At 34.1% G+C, this 25004-nt stretch overlaps 1 protein-coding gene across 14 annotated transcripts in view; it reads right to left on the bottom strand.

The window, feature by feature from the left end:
- Positions 1–25004, bottom strand: part of PPFIA2 (PTPRF interacting protein alpha 2) — a 334088-nt gene that overhangs the window by 107135 nt on the left and 201949 nt on the right. For all 14 annotated transcript variants that reach the window (XM_068667342.1, XM_068667351.1, XM_068667357.1 and 11 more), the window contains 2 exons: positions 20474–20575; positions 10999–11163 (listed from right to left, as the gene is read on the bottom strand). In XM_068667342.1, the coding sequence (XP_068523443.1) occupies positions 10999–11163; positions 20474–20575 (267 nt within the window). The remainder of the gene's footprint in view (positions 1–10998; positions 11164–20473; positions 20576–25004) is intronic.

Below are 25004 nucleotides of genomic sequence, written 5' to 3' on the forward strand. Positions count from 1 at the left end.
TATCAGTCTTTAAAGTTAATATAATCTGCCATATGCACTACAGTATGCCCTGCTAGTCTATAGGTATGTGTGTTGCATCCTTTCATAAGACATACTCTGTAGTAAAATGTACCCACAAAACTAGGTGTCAAACTTTAAATACCGTACTGCTGTTCCACAGTTTGCCTATAATCTGATGGAATACACAGCGATTGCAAATATTCTAAGACCATATTATGCATAAAAATAAAATGTCATTCACAAGCATCTTTTACAAAGAGTAAGGAAAAAAACATTGGCAAATGTGTTAAGCCCTCTCCATGGTAGATAATCTGCTCATATTAACTGAATGCAATGAATTCACTGAAAAAATAACTTGCAGCATTGCCTTCAGGCACACACATTAAAGATTTTTCATATCATTTTGCAGTTTGTTTGGGTTTAAAAAAAAATCGTAAACAAGTTACACTCTCAAAAGCAGAAGTGTGTGTTGTGCTTCTACAAGCTTCAGAGATGTTCCTGTTGTATGTCTATGACTCACACCATTAATAATAATAACTAACAGCAGCAACAACAATAATAATTCGATACCTCTGAAGACATTACTGTTTGAGCACCCTGGCTCAGCATCAGCTCATGTAACCACACATAACCCAAGCTAGCAGTGTGGGCACCAGGCTCTCAATATGATCAAAAGGCAGAGATGACCTAAAGTGAGCTTCAGCGTTGTGTGTTGGTTACTTTCCCTCTTCTGTCTGGGATCTTATGGCAACTCTTCTCCTAAATTGCACAACTTCATTAGGCAACTCACCTTAAATGACTTGCCAAAATTTAGCATATACTCAGCATATATTTCAACTCCCATTCCCACTGCACTGTGTTAGTTCCAGTTTATGATCTAAGGACATTTAAGACTGTTAGTGGTGTTTGTAGAGAAAGCTAAAATGTTCTATTAGATTAGTAGACTCAGCTGCAAAACAAAGCAAAGCGAAAATTAATCATTCGGATACAATGAAACATTGTACATTTTCATGTATGTACAATTGTTTCCAGGCCCTTGACCCCTGAAAATGATGTTTATGCCCCAAAGCTTTCATAATTTTTCCTGTGATAACTCCTAATCTAATAAATGCCATTTTCTTTCTTTGCATGCTTTATTTTCCTTTATTACTGATAGTGAAAGCCAAATATTGCTAGAAGACTCACTAAATCACAAGAAAAGTTTACAATTCAGTAGATGAAAAGTATTTGTTAGCAAACCTGCAACATAGAATGTACAGTAGTTTTATTAAATCTCAATTTTAAAACTATTAAAATCTCATCAAATATATATTCAGGAAACAAACACAAAAAAATAAAACTATTCAGCCTTTCTGACAAATGCAAAAATAGTTGCTTATGCAGTACTTTGAGGTTTTTGGTTTTCCTTACAAACTTCAACTTTATTTATGCAAAATTATGTAGACAAATAAATTATATGAAAACTCTCAGGTAACTATAGTTTTATTATATACTAAACTAGGCTGTTAGCCTTAAGACTATAGAAGGCATGACTGACAGATGCTCAAAGAAACAAAAGAAAAGTGAGCTGAAGAGGCTTAAGAATATTAAGATGCTCCCAAGATTAAAAAGAACTCTATTCCTTTAGCGCTATCAGAAAAAGAAAAAAAAAGTAAGTTTTTTAATGATCTTCGAGATACATGTAGCTTAAATGGGCATTTCATGTAGAGTTTGAATATGTAATCAACAGCTGAGCTGCAGTAACTGACTGTGTCTGTTATTCAACTAACCAAATGAAGTTTAAGTCATCCTGAAGTGGCAGTTCAGGATGCCTTTCATCTGTGAGGCAGATGAATTTCTTCATAATTTCCATGCAATTATATCTTTCATAGAAATACTTCACACCAAAACCATAACGCATTCTGACTATAGTTGAAAATCTGTTACTGTTTAAATAGCTGAAAAAGTGTTCTTGTTTCATTGCTTTACTTTAAATTTTGCTTGCTTGCTTTATTTTTTTTTAATTAAAAAATTAAATATTAAATTAAATTTTTTTTAAATTAAATTTTAAATTAATTTTTTAATTCTTATCTCTGCTCAAAAAAACAGAATTATTTCTACAGTTCTCCCACCTTCCAAGAGCAGCTTGATGACCTGTTTCCCTAACCAGATGGAAAAACGGTCAAGGCAGTAAGGCAGTATGACTCCACCACCTGGAACTAATATAGAATCAGAGAATGGCTTGGGTTAGAAGGGACCTTTACAGACCACCTAGTTCCAACCCCCCTGCCAAGGGCAAGGATACCTCCCACTAGATCAGGTTGCTCAAAGCCTCATTTAACGTGGTGTAGAACACTTCCATGGATAGGGCATCCACAGCTTCTCTGGGCAAACTATTCCAGTGCCTCACCACCCACATGGTAAAGAGTTTCTTCTGTATATCTAATGTTAAGCCTACCCTCTTTTAGCTTAAAACCATTACCCCTTGTCCTATCAGCACACTCATTGACAAAGAGTCCTTCCCCATTTTTCCTTTACTGGAAGGCTGCTATAAGGTTTTCCTGGAGCCCTCTTTTTTGTTGCAACAGGGGAGGTTTAGGTTGGATATTAGGAAACATTTTTTCACTGGATGGGTTGTGAGGCATTAGACCAGGCTGCCTAGGAAAGCAGTTGAGTCACTATCCCTGAAGGTGACCTGTAGATGTGGCACTTAGGGACATGGTTTAGTAGTAGACTTGGCAGTGCTAGGTTAATGGTTGGACTTGATGATCTTAGAGGTCTTTTCCAACCTAAATGATTCTATGATGCTATGATTCTCCAGGCTCAGCAACCCCATCTCTCTCAGCCTGTCTTCATAGAGGAGATGCTCCAGCCCTCTGATGATCTTCCTCTCTTTTCCTCCCATGCTCTCTATCTTCCCAGAGTTTCCCCCGATTCCTCAGCAGATCCTAAAACCTCTTTCTGTATCCTTCTTCTCTTCCCAGCACCATTTCTGTCTTTCACTAGCTCTACACAAATGTATATGTAGTCTGTGTCCTAGCAGTGAGGGGTGTAGTCCTGTCTCGAGAAGTCTGATTTGAACCTCTTTGAAAACAGTGGGAGCTGGCAGAATATAATTTCTTAATGGAAATCTCAGCCCACATGTAAAAAATACATAGAGAAATGAGTCTTCTTTCTGACTTTAGTCCTCTTGGCTGTAAGTGCTGCTGAGGGACAAAATGATTGAGGAAAATTTCACAAGATGGTAATTGCTACTAGCTGAAATTAAATGCAATGAGTTAGCAATTTTACTTTAATTTTTCCTAAAGTTTCCTGAAACTGTATATATATTCAAGCCCAAGTGAGCTGATTTATAAATTCTCATTTATAAATGAGAATGCATGATTTTAAAAGTCTAACACTTGCATTCTTTTAGAGTATTGTTAGAATTTGCAAACCAACTCGGCCACATCACTGAGGAGGTCAGAGTGCCATAACAAGCTGGAATCACACAAAAACCTTTTTACACTGTGGCTCTGTAGAACTGAATCATAGCAGGTTTTATACAGACATTTTACAGCCTGAAAAACAACTCTACCTGGAAATAATAGGCAGCTGTTTTAAAGACAAAGTAGGAGACACATTTTTTACATAACAATTCAGAAAAAAACAGGTAGAGAATTAATGTCGTTATTTTGAATATCAAGCTATTATGTTCAAATCCAAGCTTTGCTTTCTTGTCCTTTTGTCGGTAACAACATGGAACAGTATCAGCGTGAAACAAAGCTACAGATGGAAATTGCCTTGTCTTGTATTGCCTTGCCTTCCTTTCCCTTCATATTCCTCCTTTGCATGTACACAGTTAATGTGCTGTCTTTTTTTATAATGGCCTAACCAAAATTGCAGTCTGATGGCTTTTATTTTTTCTCTGAATATAAGATTTTATAAAGGATATGAAAGCAAATTCTTTCTTGGCACAGAAGTCTTCTTTTTTCTTTTCATCTGAGCAATGAACAGCTAATTTAGACTCACATTTGCCATGGTGACATTGGAAATGTTGCAACTAATTTTTTGTGTTCAACCACATACTTAGCAGTTATTAAAGCCAAGGAAATCTTCCATTATGCCAGTGAAAAAGAAAAAAAAAAGAAAGAAAGAAAATAATAATAAAAAGAGCTGTATCAGTGTTCTGATTTGAAGGAGAAATCTGCTCTACTTTACTGCCCAGAAATTGTTACTTTATTTCTTAATTCAAATTTACTTCTTAGTCTTCAACTGATTTCACTTGGAGAACACAAAAGCTGAATAAAGATTTAAGGTTTGGTCATTCACATTCCAGAAAAGAGCACAGGTTGCAAAGGTCATACTAATGTATTCAATACACATATATTGTGAAAAATACTTTGAGTAGTATTTACCAGTTTGTGATTGTGTTAGTGTTTTCTTGAACTTTTTAAGTTCATATATAATAAACTTTGAACCTAAATAAGGGACATCAGCAAAAGTCTCTGAAAGCCATATAAATATGTATTGTACTGATTTTTGTATTGGATTACCTCTTCAAATTTATGTTAAAGAAAACAAACAGAACCATCCCAATTTGTCATAGATGCAATAAAATCTGTTTTTCTGGGTCACTTGCTTCTGAGAGACAAAGGAGCGGGAACGACTGCAAAGTATGTTTATCTGATATTTTTTTTGATGAATTAATAGAATTTGACATCGTTTTATCTGTTTTAGCTTAAAGACAGTAATTGAGTAAATGCTGTTCATATAGGTAAGCATTACTGTGTTTGAGTTTATCACTTCAGAAATAATGTACTACCTAAATTTCATGCAAAATGTATTCCTATTTTCTTGGGAACTAGCTAAGGTTTTACTAAACAGGACTTCGCAAAGTAAGACTAATCAGATGTCATGTGATCTATTGGAAAACAGTACAATATACACTCTTAAAGGCCAGATTCCCATTATGGTGCCACAAATAGAAAAGAAAAGGCTTGCTCTCTCTTTGTCACTGGGTGAACCCAATGTGGGCTCAGATGACCGGGTACTCCACTGGCTTTTAAATGCAGCCATGTTATCTTGAAATCTAACATAGTCAAGGTTATGTTAGCACCACTGTCGGTGCAAAATATCACCCATCTTTCTCTGTCTCCTAGCAACTGCTTCCCACTTTTTTCCTAGCTGTCAAATTCTTTCTTCTTTCTCTCCAGATCTGCAGCCCACAAAGAGCTTTTAAAAACACTTGCACATGCTAGAATTGAATCACTTTTGTTCATGAACACTCTAGTGAATAAAAGCTCTCTTAGCTACTTGCTAATGAATAAAAAGATAGTGGTAATGTTGACGTGAATAAGTTGTTTATGTTTTCAACAGTAGACAGGTATACTTTTCTGCCATGAATTAATCTTAAGAGAACTAGTGTTTTTTTTTGAATCTTAGCTAAGACAGTAAGATCTGGTAGTTTCTTTTCTCTGTGAAGATCAATTGGACATTTTGTCTTAACAAATCAAATAAAAATGAGCTTGGAGAAGAAGTTCCTTATGTTTCTTCTTTCCAATGTACATTTTAAAAGTTGAACCAAAACTCTAAATCAAAATAGAAAAAAAATATGCAGAAAACAAAATGTTCAGACAGATATTAGGAGGAAACTAAGCTATATAAATAACATTTTTTTTCTAGATTTTGTTCTTCCTGAACTACATATAAGTAATGTGTACTTCCTGACCTACTCAAGTACAATGACTAGTCTAACCACGAAGTTGATGTAAGCTTATATTTTCTATTCCATACTAATGATGTCTAGCAAATCTCTTCTTCATCTGCTGTGTTATAAACTGTTCCATATATGCATGTATACCCCATAGTGTTGTTTTACATTACTTATATATTTTTGTTGCATGAAACAAAGAAAGATATCATCTACTTAACAGCAGTAAGAGAAGCCTTTGAGACCTGAAACATTTAAGCAGGTCAAGGGTGATTAACTGAACTGGTATATCTATACAGATCATCCCTTTGAATACTGCTGTAAATTTCAAGTGACTTATGCAGTGGCAAAGCCTATTAAAAATGTGATGCTAGAATTTCATACTGGTCCCTGTCCTAACCAGTCCTAACCTCTGTTTAAAACTTGTCCTTTTTATTTTTTTATCAATACCCATTGTTTGCAGCATATAAACTAACTTTATACTTTGGAAAAAAAACAACACAATCACTGAACATAATGTTACTGTAAAAAAAAAAAAGTCTAGATTCCTTTGGAATGAAAAATTATATAAAATATGTCATTAAATAGACCAGCTACACTGTGACCCTTTCCATGTCTTTTTGCTGACAGGATGTGTGACAACTCTAAATATGAAGAAAATCTAGAATTGGTAGCAAAACTGCCTGTGTTAGTTTTCAGTCTAAGAAATTTAGTATAATTAGACATATAAAGATGCTTGAAAATAACATACAGTTTCTGTCAAATTAAATTCCTATAGAGAAATACATTTAGTGTAGTTTGAATTTCATTTGCTGTGACAATTCACTTGGCCAAGAAGACACAATGACTTTTTTGAGATACATATAACACAGTAAATAGACTGTAAAAAGTATAAAACAGTAAATAGTCAAAACTAAAGGAATGTTATCATTACCTCCATGCCCTAAAATGAAAATTTGCACAAAGTGAACTACAACTATGACTTTGGCATTGGATAATAGGGCAAGAATAACAGCATACTCTTACTGCCTTCTGCTCTCCAGGATTTATCTATCGGGCTTAACCAAACAGGACTGGCTCTCTGCTATTGGGAAGTTCATGAAAAGCCTTCATTCTATAGGGAATGAAGAGATGCTGAAGGAGCTGACGGTGAAATAACTGTTAAAGATACTCATGCTCTCTCTGAGTAATGCTATCATCGCCATGGTTGCTCTTTACTGGTCTGTCTTTTGGATGAAAGCTAAAGATAAAGCCTAGACTTCCTGTAATATCTAGAGAACCAATAAGCATTCTGAGATAAGTTCAATTCCTGGTTCTCCTTAAACAGGCCTCCCTGGAAAGATGAATCCTAAATTGATATGTTTTATTTTCCATCTTAGAGTCTGTTTTATATTTTTCTTTGCATTTTATTATAGTAATGATTGTGTTTTTATAGTTGTACTGTGTACATAGCAATCCTTGCACCACTAGTCAAGTTTTGTGACAAAGCTTGTTACAGCACCTCAAGATGTTTTTGTGTAGGAAGTGAAGATAAAACAGCAAATTTGTGTTTAGGAAGAATGTAAACAAACAAAAAAAAAAAAACACAAAAACAAACCAAACAAAATAAAACAAAAAACATGTAAATGTAAACAAAAAAAAAAAAAATGATTTTTTTGTAAAGATTTACTGAAAATATCTTACTATGCTTTTTCAAGGTTGTGATGGTTAAGTTATTGGTTTTCAATGCAATTCTGTCAGTTTTCTTTACCCTTTATCCTTAACCTAATCCTTTTTGGGTGCATTTTCTGATGAGGCAGTTTTTATTTCCCATGACATCAATATATTCTGTATTTTTTTTCCCCTCACTATTTATTAGTAAGGTCTGCCAACTGACCCCCTAAGCACAGCAACAAATCTGTGGGAGCAAAGCATAACCCACAATACAAGAAGACAGGACACTTTAGTGAATTGGGCATACTTGAGTCAAAGGGGCTAGACTGGCTGCATGCAAAGGTGCTGACAGACTTGATTTATTCATTGTCATAATGAGGCTTTTAATATCTTTGAAAGTCATGGCAGTTAGGGAAGGTTCCCAGTGGGTGGAAAAAGAACAAATCATGTCCATCACCACAAAAGGAAACAACTATCCTGGGAAGATCCTGGAAAACACAAACTGATCAGTGTTGTGATATTTATGGAACAAATAATCCTAGAAGCCATTTCCAGGCACATAAAAGATGAGACAGTGGTTGGGAAGAGCCAGCATGACTTTGTAAAAGAGAAATGTCACCTGGCCAGCCTTACTACTTTGTGTGATGAGATGCCTGGCTCCATGGATAAGGGGAGAACAGTGAATGTTTTAAGACTTTTTGCAAGATCTTCAATATACCCCTCTAGAGAAAAAGCTGAGATATGAATTGTATAAGTGAGTTATACAGTAGATGGAAAATTGGCAGGACTGCAAGGCTCAGAAATTGGTGATCAATGACAAAGTCCAACTGTCATCCAATTACTATGGATGGAAGAATCTCAAGAAACATAACAGGTTTGGGGTGGAGAAAGCAGTTTAGAAGAAAAGATTTATGTATTGTGGTGAACAGCAAGATGAATGATTATGTCCTTGTGAAAGAGGCCGGAAACACCTGGGATTACTTCACCAAAAGTTAAGTCAGTGGGTCAAGGATTTTGTTTATATCTCTCTACTCAGGACTTTAGATACTGCAGCTGGAATACTTTGTCTAGTTTGGGGCTTTACAGTACAAGAAAGACACTGACGGACTGGAGTGAGTTTAGTGGAAGCCCACCAAGCTGGTCAGGGGCTGGAGCACATGGCGTATGAAGAGAGGCTGGGTCATTTCAAACCTAAGAAAGGAAGGTTCATGGGAGACTTTGCTGTCAACAGCTAGCTAACAGGAAGCTGTGAAGAAAAAGACAGTTTCTTCTTGGAGATGCACAGTGATAGAGCAAGAGGCAGCAGGTGCAAGACTCAGCAATAGAAATTTCAACTAGATGTTGTAGAAAAAGAAATTACAGTTAGGGTAATGAAACATTGGAACTATAATCATAAAGGTTTATTAGCCAATTTGGGTGTCTGCAGTCTTTTTCACTTCCATTATTTTTGAATAAAAATCCCACTAATTGCAACGATAAATGGTGTAATGTGGTAGCATTCTAACATCGCGTATCTGTATGGTATATAAAACATCTGTGTTCTATTCCTTTTAGTGAGAATTACTATAACATGAACGCATAATTTTATACAGGATTTGTACCTGAAAATAATGTGTACTAGGTTTATAACAGGTTATTCTAATAGCATTTACTAAACTGCTTCCTTGAATAGCCTTGGAATGTTTTATAATAAAATTGGATTCATTATTTCACAAGAAAAATGGTTCAAAGCACAGGTGAATAACACATAGAAAGAAGTCATTTTGGCCAATCAATTTAACAACTTTTCTATTGTAACAAACCTCATGTTAATATCACTGCAGATATCTGATTTTTCTACACTGATCATTATCATTACCACTGGGAAGAGACCCAGTAGATACATAAAATGTGTACCCGTGTCAGTCCATAAATTTTAAATGAATACGGATTCAAATCTGTTACATTAGCTTAAAAAAAATAAAAAAAAATAGGAATACAGGCCAAAATATTATATTTGGCTTCAGTCTAAGTCTGTATCTAATCTAATTGATACATAAAATAAACCGCATAGTAAAATAAAACCTAAACATTCACAAAAATATATATAATAAATAAATAATTGCTGAATAATTAGAATGTATTTAAAATTTATTTCTTATTATTCCTCATATTTTTCCAACATGTTGTCATAAAGTACAAAGCAGGAGAACTCTATAGTTTTATGAATGTCTAAAGTGTTGGATAAAAATCAAGGCTCAGACCACAAACCTTATAAATCCTCAAAAGATTTTTCTTAATAATACAGAATTTTGTAAGTCTTGACGATGGCCCAAAACTTATTAAAACTAATTGTTAACAGCAGCTAGAAGTCACTATATTCCTTTTTCTAATTTTCCTTTAAATATGCTTTCACAATACATAACTGAATAGAACATATACTTTAAGAGACATACATAATAATTTTAATATAGAACCTAATATACAAAATAATTTTGGAGTTGGCATAAGTTGCTTAAATTAATTTAACTCGGAACCTGACAATTAAACCCTGAATGACTCATAACCCACGTTTCACTCTTTAGCTAACAGTGAAGAATAAATGCTACTATATGACTACAGCTACTCTTTTCATAAAGCTGTTTTTTAAATAATAGTTCCTTAAATATTGTCAACCTTCTTCAAATATTTCTAAATTAAAAGTTAATTTTATTACTGTGAGGCCAATAAACTGGCTTTATACAACAGAACTCAACCATGCAGTCAACAGTTCCAGATGCTGTGCTGCACAAGAGGACTCCACCGCTTACTCAGCCTCCTCAGAGAAGCAACTCAGACGCAGTTCTGAGCCCAGAGAAGTCAGCCAAAACAGACTCTACAAGGAACTAGGTTCCTTGCTTGTGAACAATGCTCCCTGCATGTGCAGTTTTGAAGCATTTACTAATTCAGATGCATCATTTTCTGAGTATATTGTTTCTAGACTTGAATTAGATTTTGTAATTCATGTAAAGAAATATGCAAGGTGATACCTCAGAATTACATGAAGTTTCATTCACACAAAAGTCTTTCCAATACAAAACACATACAGAATACAGAGGAAAGACTCCCTTTAATAATATGACTAGGCAGTTAACATCATGAATGATTTTTAATCTTGATTCTGCAAGCTCTCCATTAGCTTTGATAATGAAGGATCTACTACTCATTTCATACTACACTAATCTTAGAGAAAATGGTGTGCTTATGTAGTAAATGCCGTAAACATCTCTGAAACTTAGGTTTTCCTTCTAAAAAGTTTTAAGAGGAAAGCTCTTTTACACACTTAGAAATGTCTCTTTCTGCCTCAGTTTGTGCTTTTAAAGTTTGAGAAGTCTACATTTTCTCATCAATAACTTTCTTGAAAACATATTAGAGACATAAATTCCATCATGGCATTTAATTCCTAAATAGGAGAAGTCTTTCTGGTAAGGGACAGATTTGCTTGTTTTGAAAAGTCAGTATTACTGACTACGAAAGACAGCTAAAGTGACCCAAATTGCAAGGTAGCTATTGGTCACACATTCTTAAGGACTTTAAACATGTATAAATGTTTTAAGTACAAGACATATACCAAGAAGGAAACACACAATAAGCATTATAAAGCACAGTATAGTAAGTCAAAGGGAGTATCTGATAACATTCTTTCCACACTGTACCTTTTCATCCAAAGCCTTGTGGTGCTCAAATAGTGATTTCAGAGCTTTGAGGACTTCAACTTCACTGGAAACTCCTGAAGGAGACTGTGCTTGCCGTTTCACCACTGTCATCCTCAGTGACCTTTCGTGTCTTGAGACAAGGCACTCCAAATGCTCCAATAACAGCTATTGGATTTGATATAAAAGGTTATTAATTCTTATGCACTTAAATGCTATGGAAATTCTAACTACAAAGTGTGTGGTACCAAATGGCAATTTTCTTGGCCACCTCATTATGGGAGGGGCTGTTGGAATTATTGCCAACATTTTATGACTCAAAATCAATTGAAATCAGATCAGTAGAAAAATAGAAAATCAACTCCTAATTTCATTTAAAACTCTATGAAAAGTAAACTCAACAAATCACTCAGCATAGAGTCACTATTTAACTAAGTTAAGTACATATTTACATTATTTGTCATTGTAATTGATAAGCATTAGCTATCAAATAACAGTCAAAACCAGTCTAAAACATCATGCAAAAATACAAAAGCAGCTTATAATTATTTCACCCTAATTGTGATATCTTTAAATTGTATTGGAAGTTACTTAACTGAGTATGTAAAAGCAAAATGTATATTTCATTACATTTATAAGATTATTTACTCTAACATGTCTTTATTGTCACTAACTTGTTCTAAAACGTTCATTGTGTCTGTTTATTACAAACATGAACAGGGTATTTCAGGCTATTGTAAATAACCTGCAGAATAACCTGTAAATGACATATTGTAAAAACATATGATAATTGTTTGTCATTATTACTCTAAGTATGTTAAAAGAAATACTAAAATGACATCTTGGTGTACAGAAAATTCACCATTTATCTAGGCTTTCAGATCTCTAACCCTACTGTTCTTACTATCTGAACATAGAAGATAATTGCTTAGCTGTAAGGCTGTAACAGGGTAGCTAAATTCATGAATCACAACACTTGATAAATGTATTGCAGTTACAACATACAATTATACCTAAACCATTGAACTGGAAATTTTAAAGTTACATAGATAATTGTTTGTTATTGCTCCTTTGATGCTATCCTTAATATAGCTGCTATTAGAAAAGAGTTATATTTTTCTGTCATCTATAGCTATTCTCAGACACATAATGACCTTTATTGTTACATGAACTAATAGACACAAAAGGGTATAAACAGGGTATAATTACATTAGAATAGTTATATACAGCTATCAGACCAGGAACAATTCAGGTTTGATGTTATCTTTACTTCAAGCACGATTCCTGTATGTGGATTTGCACCTGCTTATAATTTTACAATAATTGCATTATCCACAAAAAATAGTGAATACATGTATGAATAATATTAATACACAAAGAATTGCAATGGCTCCATGAAATTCAAGAAGTTTGTGTGTTTTTCACCATTACTGAATTCAAGTGGTGGCCCATGTTTATCAAAAGCACATGAGTAAGAAGATGGATGAGCATTGTCATTTGATGTCTACAGGCCCAACAACAATTTAGTCAGATTTTTAATAACTTGAAGCAGTTCAAAGTAACAGGCAGATCTGAAGAGGCCCCTTCATCACAGAGGCATCAGGAACTTGATATGGAAATGTAGTAGGGTTGTAACTTAGATTAGATCAGGACTGTTTCCAAACACAGAGTCTTTCTGTTCATAACAGAAATTAAATGCACATTTAACTGCTATCATAACAGAATTTTTGAATATGGTCTAAATTCATTACCTTTGTGATTTTTTTTTTCCAGGCCATTTAGTTATCTAGGAGATAACTGAATAAAAGAAAGTCAATAGTTATCTAGGAGATAACAAAGGGAAAGAAAGACAATAGTTGATTACTAATTCTACAGCCTACTTTCTGTCCCACATCTTCAAAGAAAGATTTCTGAGGAAATTGGAAAAAAAGAAGGAAAATACTGAACCACAGTTAAACTTTCAGCACAGACAAGTAAGTCAGTCTGCAGTTGTCCGCAGCTTAAACTGACACCCATTAAAACAATGCAGTATTCCATAATCTTGCTAACTATTTTTTGCCCTATCACGGAGCAAATTTATCATATTTGATGCTCTACTAACCTAAACAAATCATCCTGGACCAGAAGGGAGAATTCTTAGAGCCTGTATTCAAGTCTTCTTTAGAAGGAAAAATGAGAAAATTTGGTATAAGAGGGAAGAAAATTGATTGGCAACACAGAATTCTCGACATGGAAAATAAAATAATTACAGAAGGAATTATGCATAAACTATAAAACAGAGAAAAATAAGGAACATGGGAAAAAGGAGTGATAAGGAAAAAGTAGTGTACATTCGTCATCCCATTTTGAGCTGGGATAAACAGATGAGCTTGACAGGGAACTTGAAGTCATCATGGACAGAAGAAAGGTGGGAACCTTCTTAAGAGAAGGAAGAATGGAGACTGATGAAAGTGATAGGGACTAAGAAAATAAAGTTAAATATGATTTCCATGTATAAAAAGAGACTGGAATGGTCTGGGGGTACAGGAAACTCAGAATTTCCTATGGGGTGAATGTGGAGGAGTTTACTGTGTGGGATGAACAGCACAGCACCATAGCCCTTTGTACAGCAGCACATAAAATATTTAACTTTAGGCTAAGTTACTATCATGTTAAAAACTTGTAATACATAAAATTAAATCAAACCAAAGCCATCCATTTAATATACAGAAAAGTTAATTTTGTCCTTAACTGAGAATTACCATTTTAGAGGTGACAAATCCAAATATAAATGTCTGCACATATTTCATAGTTGTTAAATAAAACTTCAAGTGCAAAATATTGTGTTGCCTTTTTAACCTTAATATAGAAAGATGAGATGATGCCACAGGTAAGTGTCAAAGCACTCATGCTGGATTACTGAACTACTTGTGAACATTTCATGCTTTTTCTTACTGTTATTCACTCTGGCCACTCAACTAGTATTGGTTCATTTTTCTGGAAACTACCTCTGCAGTATTTTCCTTGCTGTCAGCCCTCAGAATGCTCAAGAAGACATGCTGACACAGGTTTCTGGCTGATAGCAATTTATTATTTTTGCTTTACAACAAAAGTCAAGTCTATTTCTCCACAAAATCTGTGAGCACTGCTTACAGCAAATCCACTTTAGCTGACCAGAGAGTATGACTAACCTGTGCTGCATTACTCCAAGCCATGCTGAAAGGGAACAACCAACCCAAGACTCAGAACATCTGACAGCAAATCCTTGCTTCCTCCTCTGCTGAAATGATACTGCTATTTTATTCATTTTTTGCTTCAACTACATGTACATAAAATGTGTGTGTATATATATATATTATATATATTTTATATAGTATATATATATTTTTTTAAAAAAGGTCTTCCCTACATTCCTGGGGATGGCACATGTAGCTACAGTTGCAAAAGTATGAAATGTTAGTTACTACATTGATGGGGAAAGAGACATATAAAAACACAAAACTGATATTGAAGAAAATAGTGTGTCTGAGCAGTGTTAAAGTTAAGTGACTGAAGGAAATCAAAGTATCTGGCTGGAGGGGAGATGGGTGGGGATGGGATGGCAGGGGTTGTGTTGAAGACTTTCTCTGTTATATACATGTACCTCAATAATTACCATCCCATATATTTTTGAAGAACAAAACAAGATTTCACATTAAAATACTAATGTAAAAATATTGGTAATTTAAATTACAAACAATTTGTTTAGGTATTGTTGTATTTTGTATGTTGCAATTACACTCCGGCATTAACAAAGAACATGTGCTGCTGAGCATTTTCTGCTCCCTCACGCTGTGTCAAGCTGCTACAGATGTCAGGCACTCACAGGGAGAGGCAGCTTGAAGAGAGAAGATGAAGATCAACAGCAGCAAGCAGGACAGAATCACCCACGCATAATATCCAGTCAATGCTATGCTTTTCTTGCTGGAAAGCATAAGCTTGACAGTAAATTATGAAACTGACAACTGATTTTTACTCTTATGCTGGGCAAATTTTAGGATTCTCAAGATGATGTGATGATAATTTTACCTTAGCTAAATGTGGTGGAGGTTTCTAGAGCTCTGGACTCTTTCTGAGCACAAACAATGTTTAAAAATCATCATATAAAGACCGAAAAATGCTCTAGTGCATATTTTCTGAAGGAATGAAGCATATTTAAAATGATAATTAGAGCTAATAGAGATAACTACTAGAATACAGTTTACTGTGTTTCTCAGGTGGCTTACAAAGCATTGTAAAATGGAAATGCATAAGTAAATTTAACAATGCAAGCTACATGTGCATAGGTTATCACTTGCCTATATTTTTTATTTTACTTTTTTTTTGCAAAATAAAATAAAATAAAATAAAATAAAATAAAATGAGAAGGTAATGGAGAGAAAATGAGAGGCATAAATAATGGAAGATAGGGAAAATAATAATATAGAAGAAAATATATTTTCTTCTACAGAACTAAACTAAGACACACTTGGTTTAAGGGATTCCTTACAGGAATGGAGCAATGCACTAAGAGCCCAATGCTCTTTTGAGGTCTACTTACTAATCAGTACAGTCAAAACTGAATTTCCTTTCAGTCTGTATTTAGAATGCTCATTGTTTGGTGACACTCCAACTCTTGTGCAAGCAAAGAAAAGTAAAATAAACAGATATGGGGTTACAGATTATCTTTAAAACCAGTCATTATGCCAGTCATTTTCCTCAGCATCGTTCAATAGTGCTGGAAACCAATTTGCTCCCATGGTTAGCTGGGGTGATGTCAAACAGCTGTACTGGTAAACTCCTGGTGAAAAATCTTACTTTGAAAAAAACAAAGTTACAGCCTAGCTGCAGCTTATGTCCTACATTTTTATTTCTTTAAATAAGATACTGGCAACCTGAAACCTAATGGAAACACACATATGTGAAATAAAAGAATGAAAGAAAATGTAATAATCAGGATAATGATACAAAATACAGAAATGAAGAAAGGTTCTTTTATGAAAATAAGGAATAGCAATATAATGACTATTTGTTTGAACGGTTGATACTACTTGTTGTTACACAGTGTCTGGAAATACAGGTGTTGAATTACTATCCATTAAGTAGCTATTGTCACCCTGTTTTCTGTGATACAAGCTCTAATTTTGGAAGAAGAAATGTAGGGGCATAGAAGAGATATCATAATATTGATGAAAAAATAATGACTTTTGCCATCATTTGCATTAGGGAAATAATGATTTTGCCTTTACAGAATCTTAGGAAACAATTATACTTATTTTCATGCTTTCAGACTGTAAGAACTTGCATTATCTTGTTTAAAAAAAGACAGTGTCTGTTTTAGCATCAGCAACTATTAAACTAATGTAAGTAAAGGGATCTCTAAGAAAATCGATTAAATAAAGGATTTAAACCCTTCATTTAAAATATATTCTTAGAGTTTTACAACACAACACAAGGACAATTTAACCATATAATGGAGGGCAAAATTCTGATCTATGGCTATTATGAGACGGCAGTGACTAACAGAAGATGTTGCAAAAATCATTCATTAAGGAAGTGAGACAATAAAGTTGAACCTAAACCAGTGATGTTTACTTCAAGTGCTTCATCTCCTGAGGTATTGAGTAAAAGAAACATAACAACTAACCTTTGTTAGTATTTCATTCATGAGCATAGGTTTCTTTTTTCTTGTTTCTAAGAAGACTTGAAATACAATATTTCTGAATAGTTTGAGTAACATTTTATACCATATACAAAAATTATATATATATATATATATATATATATATATTTTTAAAGATAAAAATCAGATTAATCCATATCAGTATGTTAATAGATTTTTGTTTCAGGTGCCCAACCAAAACCCAGTTTTCCTCATAACCATATTCTGATTAAAAAAGTTAATCCTACAAACTTTTTCTACTTTTGAAGAATACAGACTGAGACAAAAATAAATTTCAACTTTAATTTAAATTTAGCATAGCCAAATTAGTCTTATTTTATAAGTTTGTGCCAAAGCACAAAGCACAAAGACATCAGTCTTACGTGATCGCTAGCTAGACAACATCAATAGAAATAACTAACGTTTTCTATTAAGATATTTTTGTATATGTTTTCAAAGTCACATGCAACGCTTTTAGAGAGAAACTGTTTGTCTTCCTGTCAGCAATACGACACCAATCAATACATATACATATGCTCTTGCATTTTTTATTTTGCCTTATGTACTGACAGATTAAGTTGTCAGCTAAGTTCTTGACATGAAAATATTTCTACCATAATATGTGAGAAGTTAATTATTGTAGGCAGTAAAAATACATATTTAAAAGCAAAAGATCACTAGGGAGCTTTGTTTAAGAATATTGCTCAAAGGATTGAGTAGGAATACAACTAAAGACTGGGGTAAGATTTAAACGATGGTCTTGTAGCTGAGACCTAGAGTTTATGGGTTGCAAAGAATGTTATGCCAGTGTGTTCTCTCTCTAATGCATTTCACTGTCAAGGTCTGACACTGCAGCTTGTCATAAAATAGCAAACCAGGTCTTGAAGCTTTTTTGTGGAGACTGGCAAAAACTGTATGAGGGTGTTACCACAAAATAAAGAAACACATGGGTGTGGGTCTAGAATAAAGTAAAAAACAAAAACAAACAAACAATTAGCAAAGCTTAAATGGAAGTGTAAAAGGGTGCTAGAAGGCAAGAAGTGACTGTGTGTGTGTACTGAGAATCTGACAGATTTGCCACTTTAATTTCTTCTTGCTGATCTCCAGTAGATGTTATCTTTACAGGGAGGTAAAAGGTTGGATTAAAAAGTTTCAAAACATGAAACTTGAACATGAGCATTTAGAACTGAGCTTCTTTATTTAAGAATAAAGAAAGTGATACCTGGGAAAAAAGTAGTTGTACTGGGTAGTGCTGCTATGTGCCCTTAGGGGCAGGTAAACCTTACTATCATAGCTGAGCTAAAGCTGGGTTAGGTGTGAACAGTAGTGGTGTGGATAGAAAGAAGCATTAGCTGGACTCACTTCAGCTATCAGAAAAGACATTTTTTCATCCCAAAAGTCTTCTAAATATTATTACTTTAATAAGAATCTTTATTTTAATAACAGGAAAAAATGGAACAGCTTTTTCTGACAGACTATTATTGCTGTTTTGCATTAATAACAGCATAAATCTCAGCTTAAAAAGTGCTTCATTATGGACAATGATTTGTCAATGAATGTTGGAAATCTCATCACTAGTACGTCATTGAGATGATTGTATTCTGAAGACAACAGCTTTGTGCCTAAAATGCTGGTCTTTTCCTATAAACAAAGCCTACAGAAAACAGCATGACTATTACAGCAGACTCTGGCGACTAACTTAGTATATGACAGCCTGGCAAGAATATATACACATGACACAATAGTGTCATAATTTGTTAATGAAAACAGTGGAGGACAGGATAAGGCATCATCTCTGACTTTTTTCTCTCTCCTCTGTTAATACTTGTATATATCTTCCCCTCTTGTTTATAAATGCATTTTCTGCATTTCCTGCATATTTTTGTATACTAAGTCTTTTCATCTCCAATGCCTAGATTTGTCCTCACTCTCAAGAAAAAACAGTAGAGTTTATTAATTTAAACTGTAAGGACTTCTAGCAAGATCATCACACTCTAACTCTCATTAATTAGTATTAAATGCTCACAAAAAAATCTCTTACCTTGTACTTTATATAGAATAAGAAGCATAAGATAGGACAATATATAAATTTCTTGGTTTGTAAAGGAAGTGCTATGACAGAGCACAATCTGACTTGTAGCTGACTCAGTTTGACCACTGGGCTTTTTTTTTTTTTTTTCCTACTCTGAGCTGCTTATTATATCAGACACACAATAGGTATTGGTACACTGCATTTTTAATATACCATACTTGGAGTTCAATTGGCTTTGTAGAGAAATGGAAAAGGATTTGTGCTAGGCAGTTTTGTCTACATTCTTATGAAGAACATATGACATCTGAGAAGATGTCATTGCAAATTTGGTTATTTTTCTAGTTTGTGCTAGAAATTAACACAAATTATTGTTTATTCTATACAAATGGTTTTCTAAATTGACTTTCCTAGTTTTCTTCCAAACACTAAAAACAGGCAATACATGTAGCAGTTAATGATAATTTAAGCAGCTTTAGAAATACTTCAGATTTGTAGTTGAGATGGCTTGCTAAACTTAAAGAATGCACTACAATTCCTATATTTTTCTCTGTTCATTAATTCTGTTTTTGTGGGAGCTACATGTACTTTGGACTGTTTAGATTGTACATGTACTTTGGACTGTTTAGATTGTATAAAAATCATGGGAGAAAAAGTAGGCTTTATCTATTTTTCCCATCACATTTTCCAATCTCAACACATCTATGACTTTTGTACTTAAAAGTGATCATCTCTTCTTGCTCCTCTGAGCTGGTAGATGAAGCAGCTTTCTCTTTGTAGAAACCTGTATCACCTGCCTTTGGATTTCTGAAGTCTATAGCACTATGGTGCTACATCTGGGCAGTAAAAAGCAGTGAGAAATATCCTCTCTCAGTTCTTTTGTCAAGCACTTTGTTAGTTATCCTTCAGAATGCAAATCAGCTAACCAAGAAAATATGTTATTTGCAATGCCAAAGTGTTATTAGTTTAGTGAGAGGAAGAACGCAGGAAGTTACTCAGATCATAGAAGAATGGAATATGCATGTGAGAAAATATCTCTGGTGTTCAACCTCTGAGATCTATTCCCTATGCCTATTTCCAGTATGACTCCTGCTTGATCTGGCCGTCTCTTTCCTCAAGCCATTTTACACACTTTTGCATTTGTACCATCTTGTAGACACTAGAAAGCATTATCATGGATTCTTGATTACAGAGAGAATAATATATTTTGATTGAAGTAAAATATAGCAAATTTAAGGGTGAAATCTTGTCCCCTCTGTATGGCAAATGACATTCACTTCAAGGATCACAATGGCTGCATGTAGGCTAAACAGCATTTATCACTGTGATACACATGGCAGCCTTCACCTCATCCTTATTCAGATCAAATCCAAGGCACAAGGGAAAGCTGGGTCTGCCATACCTCTGTATTTTGCCTTGATAAGAGATGAGGGTGCATGCAGGCTACTTTTTCAGGGCCATTGGCTTGGAAAGCTTTGCGAGTCCCTTGTTACAGAAAACATTAAAACTGAATGTACTTACCTCATTATACACAAAATCTGTTTGTTGTTTAGTTTGTTATTAATATATCTTGCTAAAACACACAGTCATTTCCTGCAGAACTGTAGTGTTGTAGGCATGTACTATTACTTAGATTCTGATAAATCTTGTACTAATTGAAAGATATCTGCAAGGAAGGCAAGGAATTTTATCTTCTTTTTTACATAAATGATGATCTAAATTTGTATGTAAGTATATTCCTCCTGCTTTACACATACATGATATCAAGAAAAAGTCTGCTGTATACTTACTCTTGTGTTGTTTCTTTCAGCTTTCAGTTCTGAAATCTCCTCCTCCTTTTCAAGCAGCTGTTCCCTACATGCGTTTAACTCTTTTGTCAGTGCAGCAAATTCCTATGAAATAAATTCAGATATGAAGTTAAGTTTAAACACAAAAATCATTAAATATATGCTTTCTAGAGTTTTAGGATTTATATAATATTTACAAATCATCAATACAAACTAAAATAGCATGTATAAACATCAACACTTACCAAAAGCTTTTAAAATTATGCATTTTTCATTGAAAGACTAATAAATCTAATAAAAAGCACCTATGCAAAATACTATAATATGTTTAGAAATAAAAGAAGGTCTGAGATGACGGCAACATTCCCCATACATAACATACCAGAACTACAGCACAAAGAAAACAAAATTGGCCTATTTTATAACAAGAGAGACACCACATAATGAGCTTCAACTCAATGTATCCACGAAATATTCCTATTTAAAGGTCTTGATTTTACTATTGCTGTTGCTTTTCAAATATATACTTAAATTTTACCTATACAAATGGCAGTCAGAGATTTGCCATTAATTTCAACAAGGAAAAGGTTTCATTTTGTCTACTTTTGACAAGCCCAACATATACTAAATGGTAGTGGCTGATTTACCCATTATACCAAAAAGATTCTACATCTCATGCAAGTAGTGAAACAAAGAATGAAAAGCCTTTGTAATATGGCCAGAAAAAATCATGTACCAGAAAAAACAGGTCTCTTGATGAACAGCACTGCTGCTTAACAAAAGTATAAACATATTTGAAAATATTAAGTAAATTAATTGAGTTTGACAAAAATAGTAGCACTTAAAAGCACCCATAAACAGCTAGGATTAAATTGCAGTTATTCCTAACTCCCTGAAAAGAATGCAGTTTAAGAAAAAAAACATATCCAGGTGGTTTATCTCATCAGCCAGTAGGATAAAGCTGAGACTAAATCTATTTAAGACAAAAGCTGGCAATGATCTCTAAAGAACTTGGTCTGCTCTCTTCCTTCAAGTTGTGGAAAGCAGCTTTTATTCAAACGAAAGGGTTTTTCAACAGTTCAGTAGGTATTCTTAGGCTTATTCCGCTTTAAACTAACATAAATAGTTAATGATATATACTATTATTGATAATATAAGATCAATATTGTCAATAATATATTGATATATTATCAAAATATAACTTTTTTTTTCTTTTTTTTTCCCCCCTTTTTTCAGCAGCTAAACTTTAATTTACTTTAAGCCTCTGTGCAGATTGCATGCCAGTAAGGAAAGTGTTCTGATATTCTCAGTGGATTTTGTCTTAGAGATTAGCTGTTGATCACATGAACCATATAATGATGTCTTGTGCCATACCTCCTAATCCGTATTTTAATTTTACATCCTAGTTGTCAAAAACTTTGTAAGATATGCAGTATACAATATATGATGTAAGGGTCCTTAAGTCCTTAAGTTAGCTTTGTAAATTGGATTTAAAACTGTCTCAAATTTTCAAAAGTATTGTTAAAACTTGTGCTTTTAGATCTTACTTTAGCACTGTCATGCTGTCTAGTTTTGCTTAAACTCTTGTATTTAAGGTTGTTAATTAATGTCACATACCAAATGAAGTATCATATTTAATAGTAACCCAATAATTTAAGGTCAGATTTAATTGGAATTTTGAAGCAGGAAAACACATATGCACGTATTATTTCTCTAACTTCTTTTAACATAAACTTTATAGTGTTTATGGTAGGTAAATCTATGTTGCTAGTACTGCTAATATAAGCACTATGACAACATTTTTATCTACTATTTTTCATTTCTTTGTTTTGTTTTAGTTGAAATTTAAATAGACCTTTGGTATGATCTTTCAGGCTTATGTCAATATAATCGGAAATAAATAGACATTTGAATTTCTACTACTTTGTTGAATGTCATAAATAGTATTCTTTGTGAATTTTTCTTTTGACATCAGCTTAAGCTTTCCCTTGTTTGAAAACAAACCATTAGTCAAAATTCTGCTCCTAGAGTCCCATACTTAACAGTGTCCTCTCAGTCTCCAAACATTTTCAGCTTATAACCCTAATGGTTATTAAGCGTCAGTTTGTCTGGGCTACATGTATCTAGTATCTTAGACCTCTTTACTTAGTCACTGACACAGCTCCTTCAAACATTTTAATTATTCAGTTGCTGTTATCCTCTGAAATTCCTCTGTTGTTGACATATTTGCAGTACCAGTATTTACAAGAACGAGTCACTTTGTCATACCTCTGGAGCTCAAGTGGCCATATCTCTTCATCTGAGATACAAGTGACTGTTAACAAGTCAAGAGCTTTGACTTCTTGGAATTGAATGATAGAAAGAGCATTATTTTTCTTTTTGTTTGTATTGTAAGTCTTTTTCATGGAAAGTCTCAAAGTAAAATTGAGTTTGCCCTAGAGCTTCTTTTTCTGTCACGTCTGCTTTGACAAATTAACAGCTATGATAAGAGCTCATAAAAACTTGCTTTTCAATTCATGCTTCCAACATTACAAGTGAAACTCATTTTAAGTATGCCCTTTCACTCCAAGGTATCCCTGAGATATGACACTGTAATGCTCCAGAGAAGATGTTTCTCCCACAGGTTAGATGGAAAGCAAAACATATTTTTATCTTGTTATGTAATAAATAACATGCGATGATAACAACCTCTGCTCTTGCAATTCCCCCCTGTATAAACAGAGATCAGGGGAATACTGTCATTTGGAATTATTGTTTGCAGCAGAAATCTTGCATGGTCAGACATACTTTGTGAGCCCTGAAGGTAGTATCTGTTGCATAACTAATATGACTTGACAGGCACAACTGCACTCTTAAAGCTTATGTACAAGTTGTTTGGATATAAAGCTAATTAAGAAATAAAGAGAATCAAAACCATGAAAATTACTCAGTTGATTTCATTGTTCTTATACTACAAAATGATATCAGGACACTTTTTTTTTTTTTTTCCATGATAAACAACAGAAAAATAAATATAATCTTGGGACCTATTTGGCCTGTTGTTTCCCTTTTTGTCTTGGGCTGTAACACTCAGTCTAACTGGCAAATAGCTGACTCAAAACGACAGTTCTTCACTTATCCCATGTGTATCTTTGAAGAGACAGCAGAAGCCTTGAAAACAAATGCAACAGAAATTTGTGACCACTGAAAGGACCATTTGGTATTACAGTCCAAGAGTCAAGGACATGCCCTGGTGAAGCAGCTGAGATACAGTCAGTGCTCAAGGGTGCCCAGGAGAGTGGGAGGCCATTGGGACAGCCAGGCTGTCAATGCTGCCAGATGTGCTGGCAGCAGGACTGTGCAGAGGAGGCATACCACAGCTTCCTTATTGTCAAATCTCTACCACTAGGGACTAGCTTAATAAACGCTTTCTTTGCTTATTGTTCCCAGGAAAGCTCTGCAAGGCTCATTTTGCGTGACCAAATGCACAGAAAACCTATACAACTAGCCTCCAAGGTAAGAGCATGCCATAGAAATGAGACCCTAGAGCTGCAACACTTGACTGGTCAGCCTATGAGTATAGTACAGTATGGAGTGTGTTGAACCCAAATGAAAAATGCAAACAGCCTCTCATCATACACACACCCACATCCTTAACGAAAGAATGGAGAGATTTAGACAAAATTTGTAAGACAAAGAAAAAAAAATCAATTTCAAAGTCATTGGGGAGATTCAGCTTAAAAACTCCTCTGGAACTTCCAGTTTTGAAACATGGTTCATTTCAAGAATGAAAGAATAAACTAATCTCTGCATGGATAAATAATGGCTAGGGTTTACCATTTTTATTTTATATTCAACACTATCTACACAGACAGATTTGCCTTCCCACTAATTTGGATGTTTGTCATTTAACATGAGAAATGACTATCTACTACAATTCCCTGGGAGCTTTAACCTTTCATTTGTTGTATTTTCATCCACTTCAGTTTTCTAAAATTGTACCTTCTTTCTTTTCCTATTCTTTCATTGGAAATATTGCTAAAAATACTTCATGCTGTTTAACCAAGGATTTATTTTAGCAACTTTGCCACTACCAACACAGAAATTTTGACCTTTTTGACAGCTATTAGCAAGACAAAACACTTCAAAGTTCTGGATGAGAGTCTCCTTTTTTCTTACTACAGAAGAGCCATAATAATAGTCCTTCATTCTAGATTAGGTTGAATACTAGATTTCAATATTTAGGTTTAAATATTCACAAGTTTTGTGTCAATCTTCTGAAATGTTTAACATTACATTTACACTCAAAATAAGGGGGTTAGATTAGAAAACTCAAACTCTAAATCCTGCAATACTGTACCTTGAAACACTGTATTATAACAATATCCAGGTAAAAACATGACATATGTTTTGGATTTCAGGATGAAAATTTTGGTCTCTTCATGCATAACAATGAATCTCTAATTTGAACTGAGAGTTACTTTGGTTAATTTGTGCCAAGGGTTCAGATATGGAGGGTGTGGTCTTATTGACTCTTACTTATCCACTAAATATG

This window comes from Anas acuta, chromosome 1, assembly GCF_963932015.1.
Source record: "Anas acuta chromosome 1, bAnaAcu1.1, whole genome shotgun sequence".
Classification (NCBI taxonomy): Eukaryota; Metazoa; Chordata; class Aves; order Anseriformes; family Anatidae; genus Anas; species Anas acuta.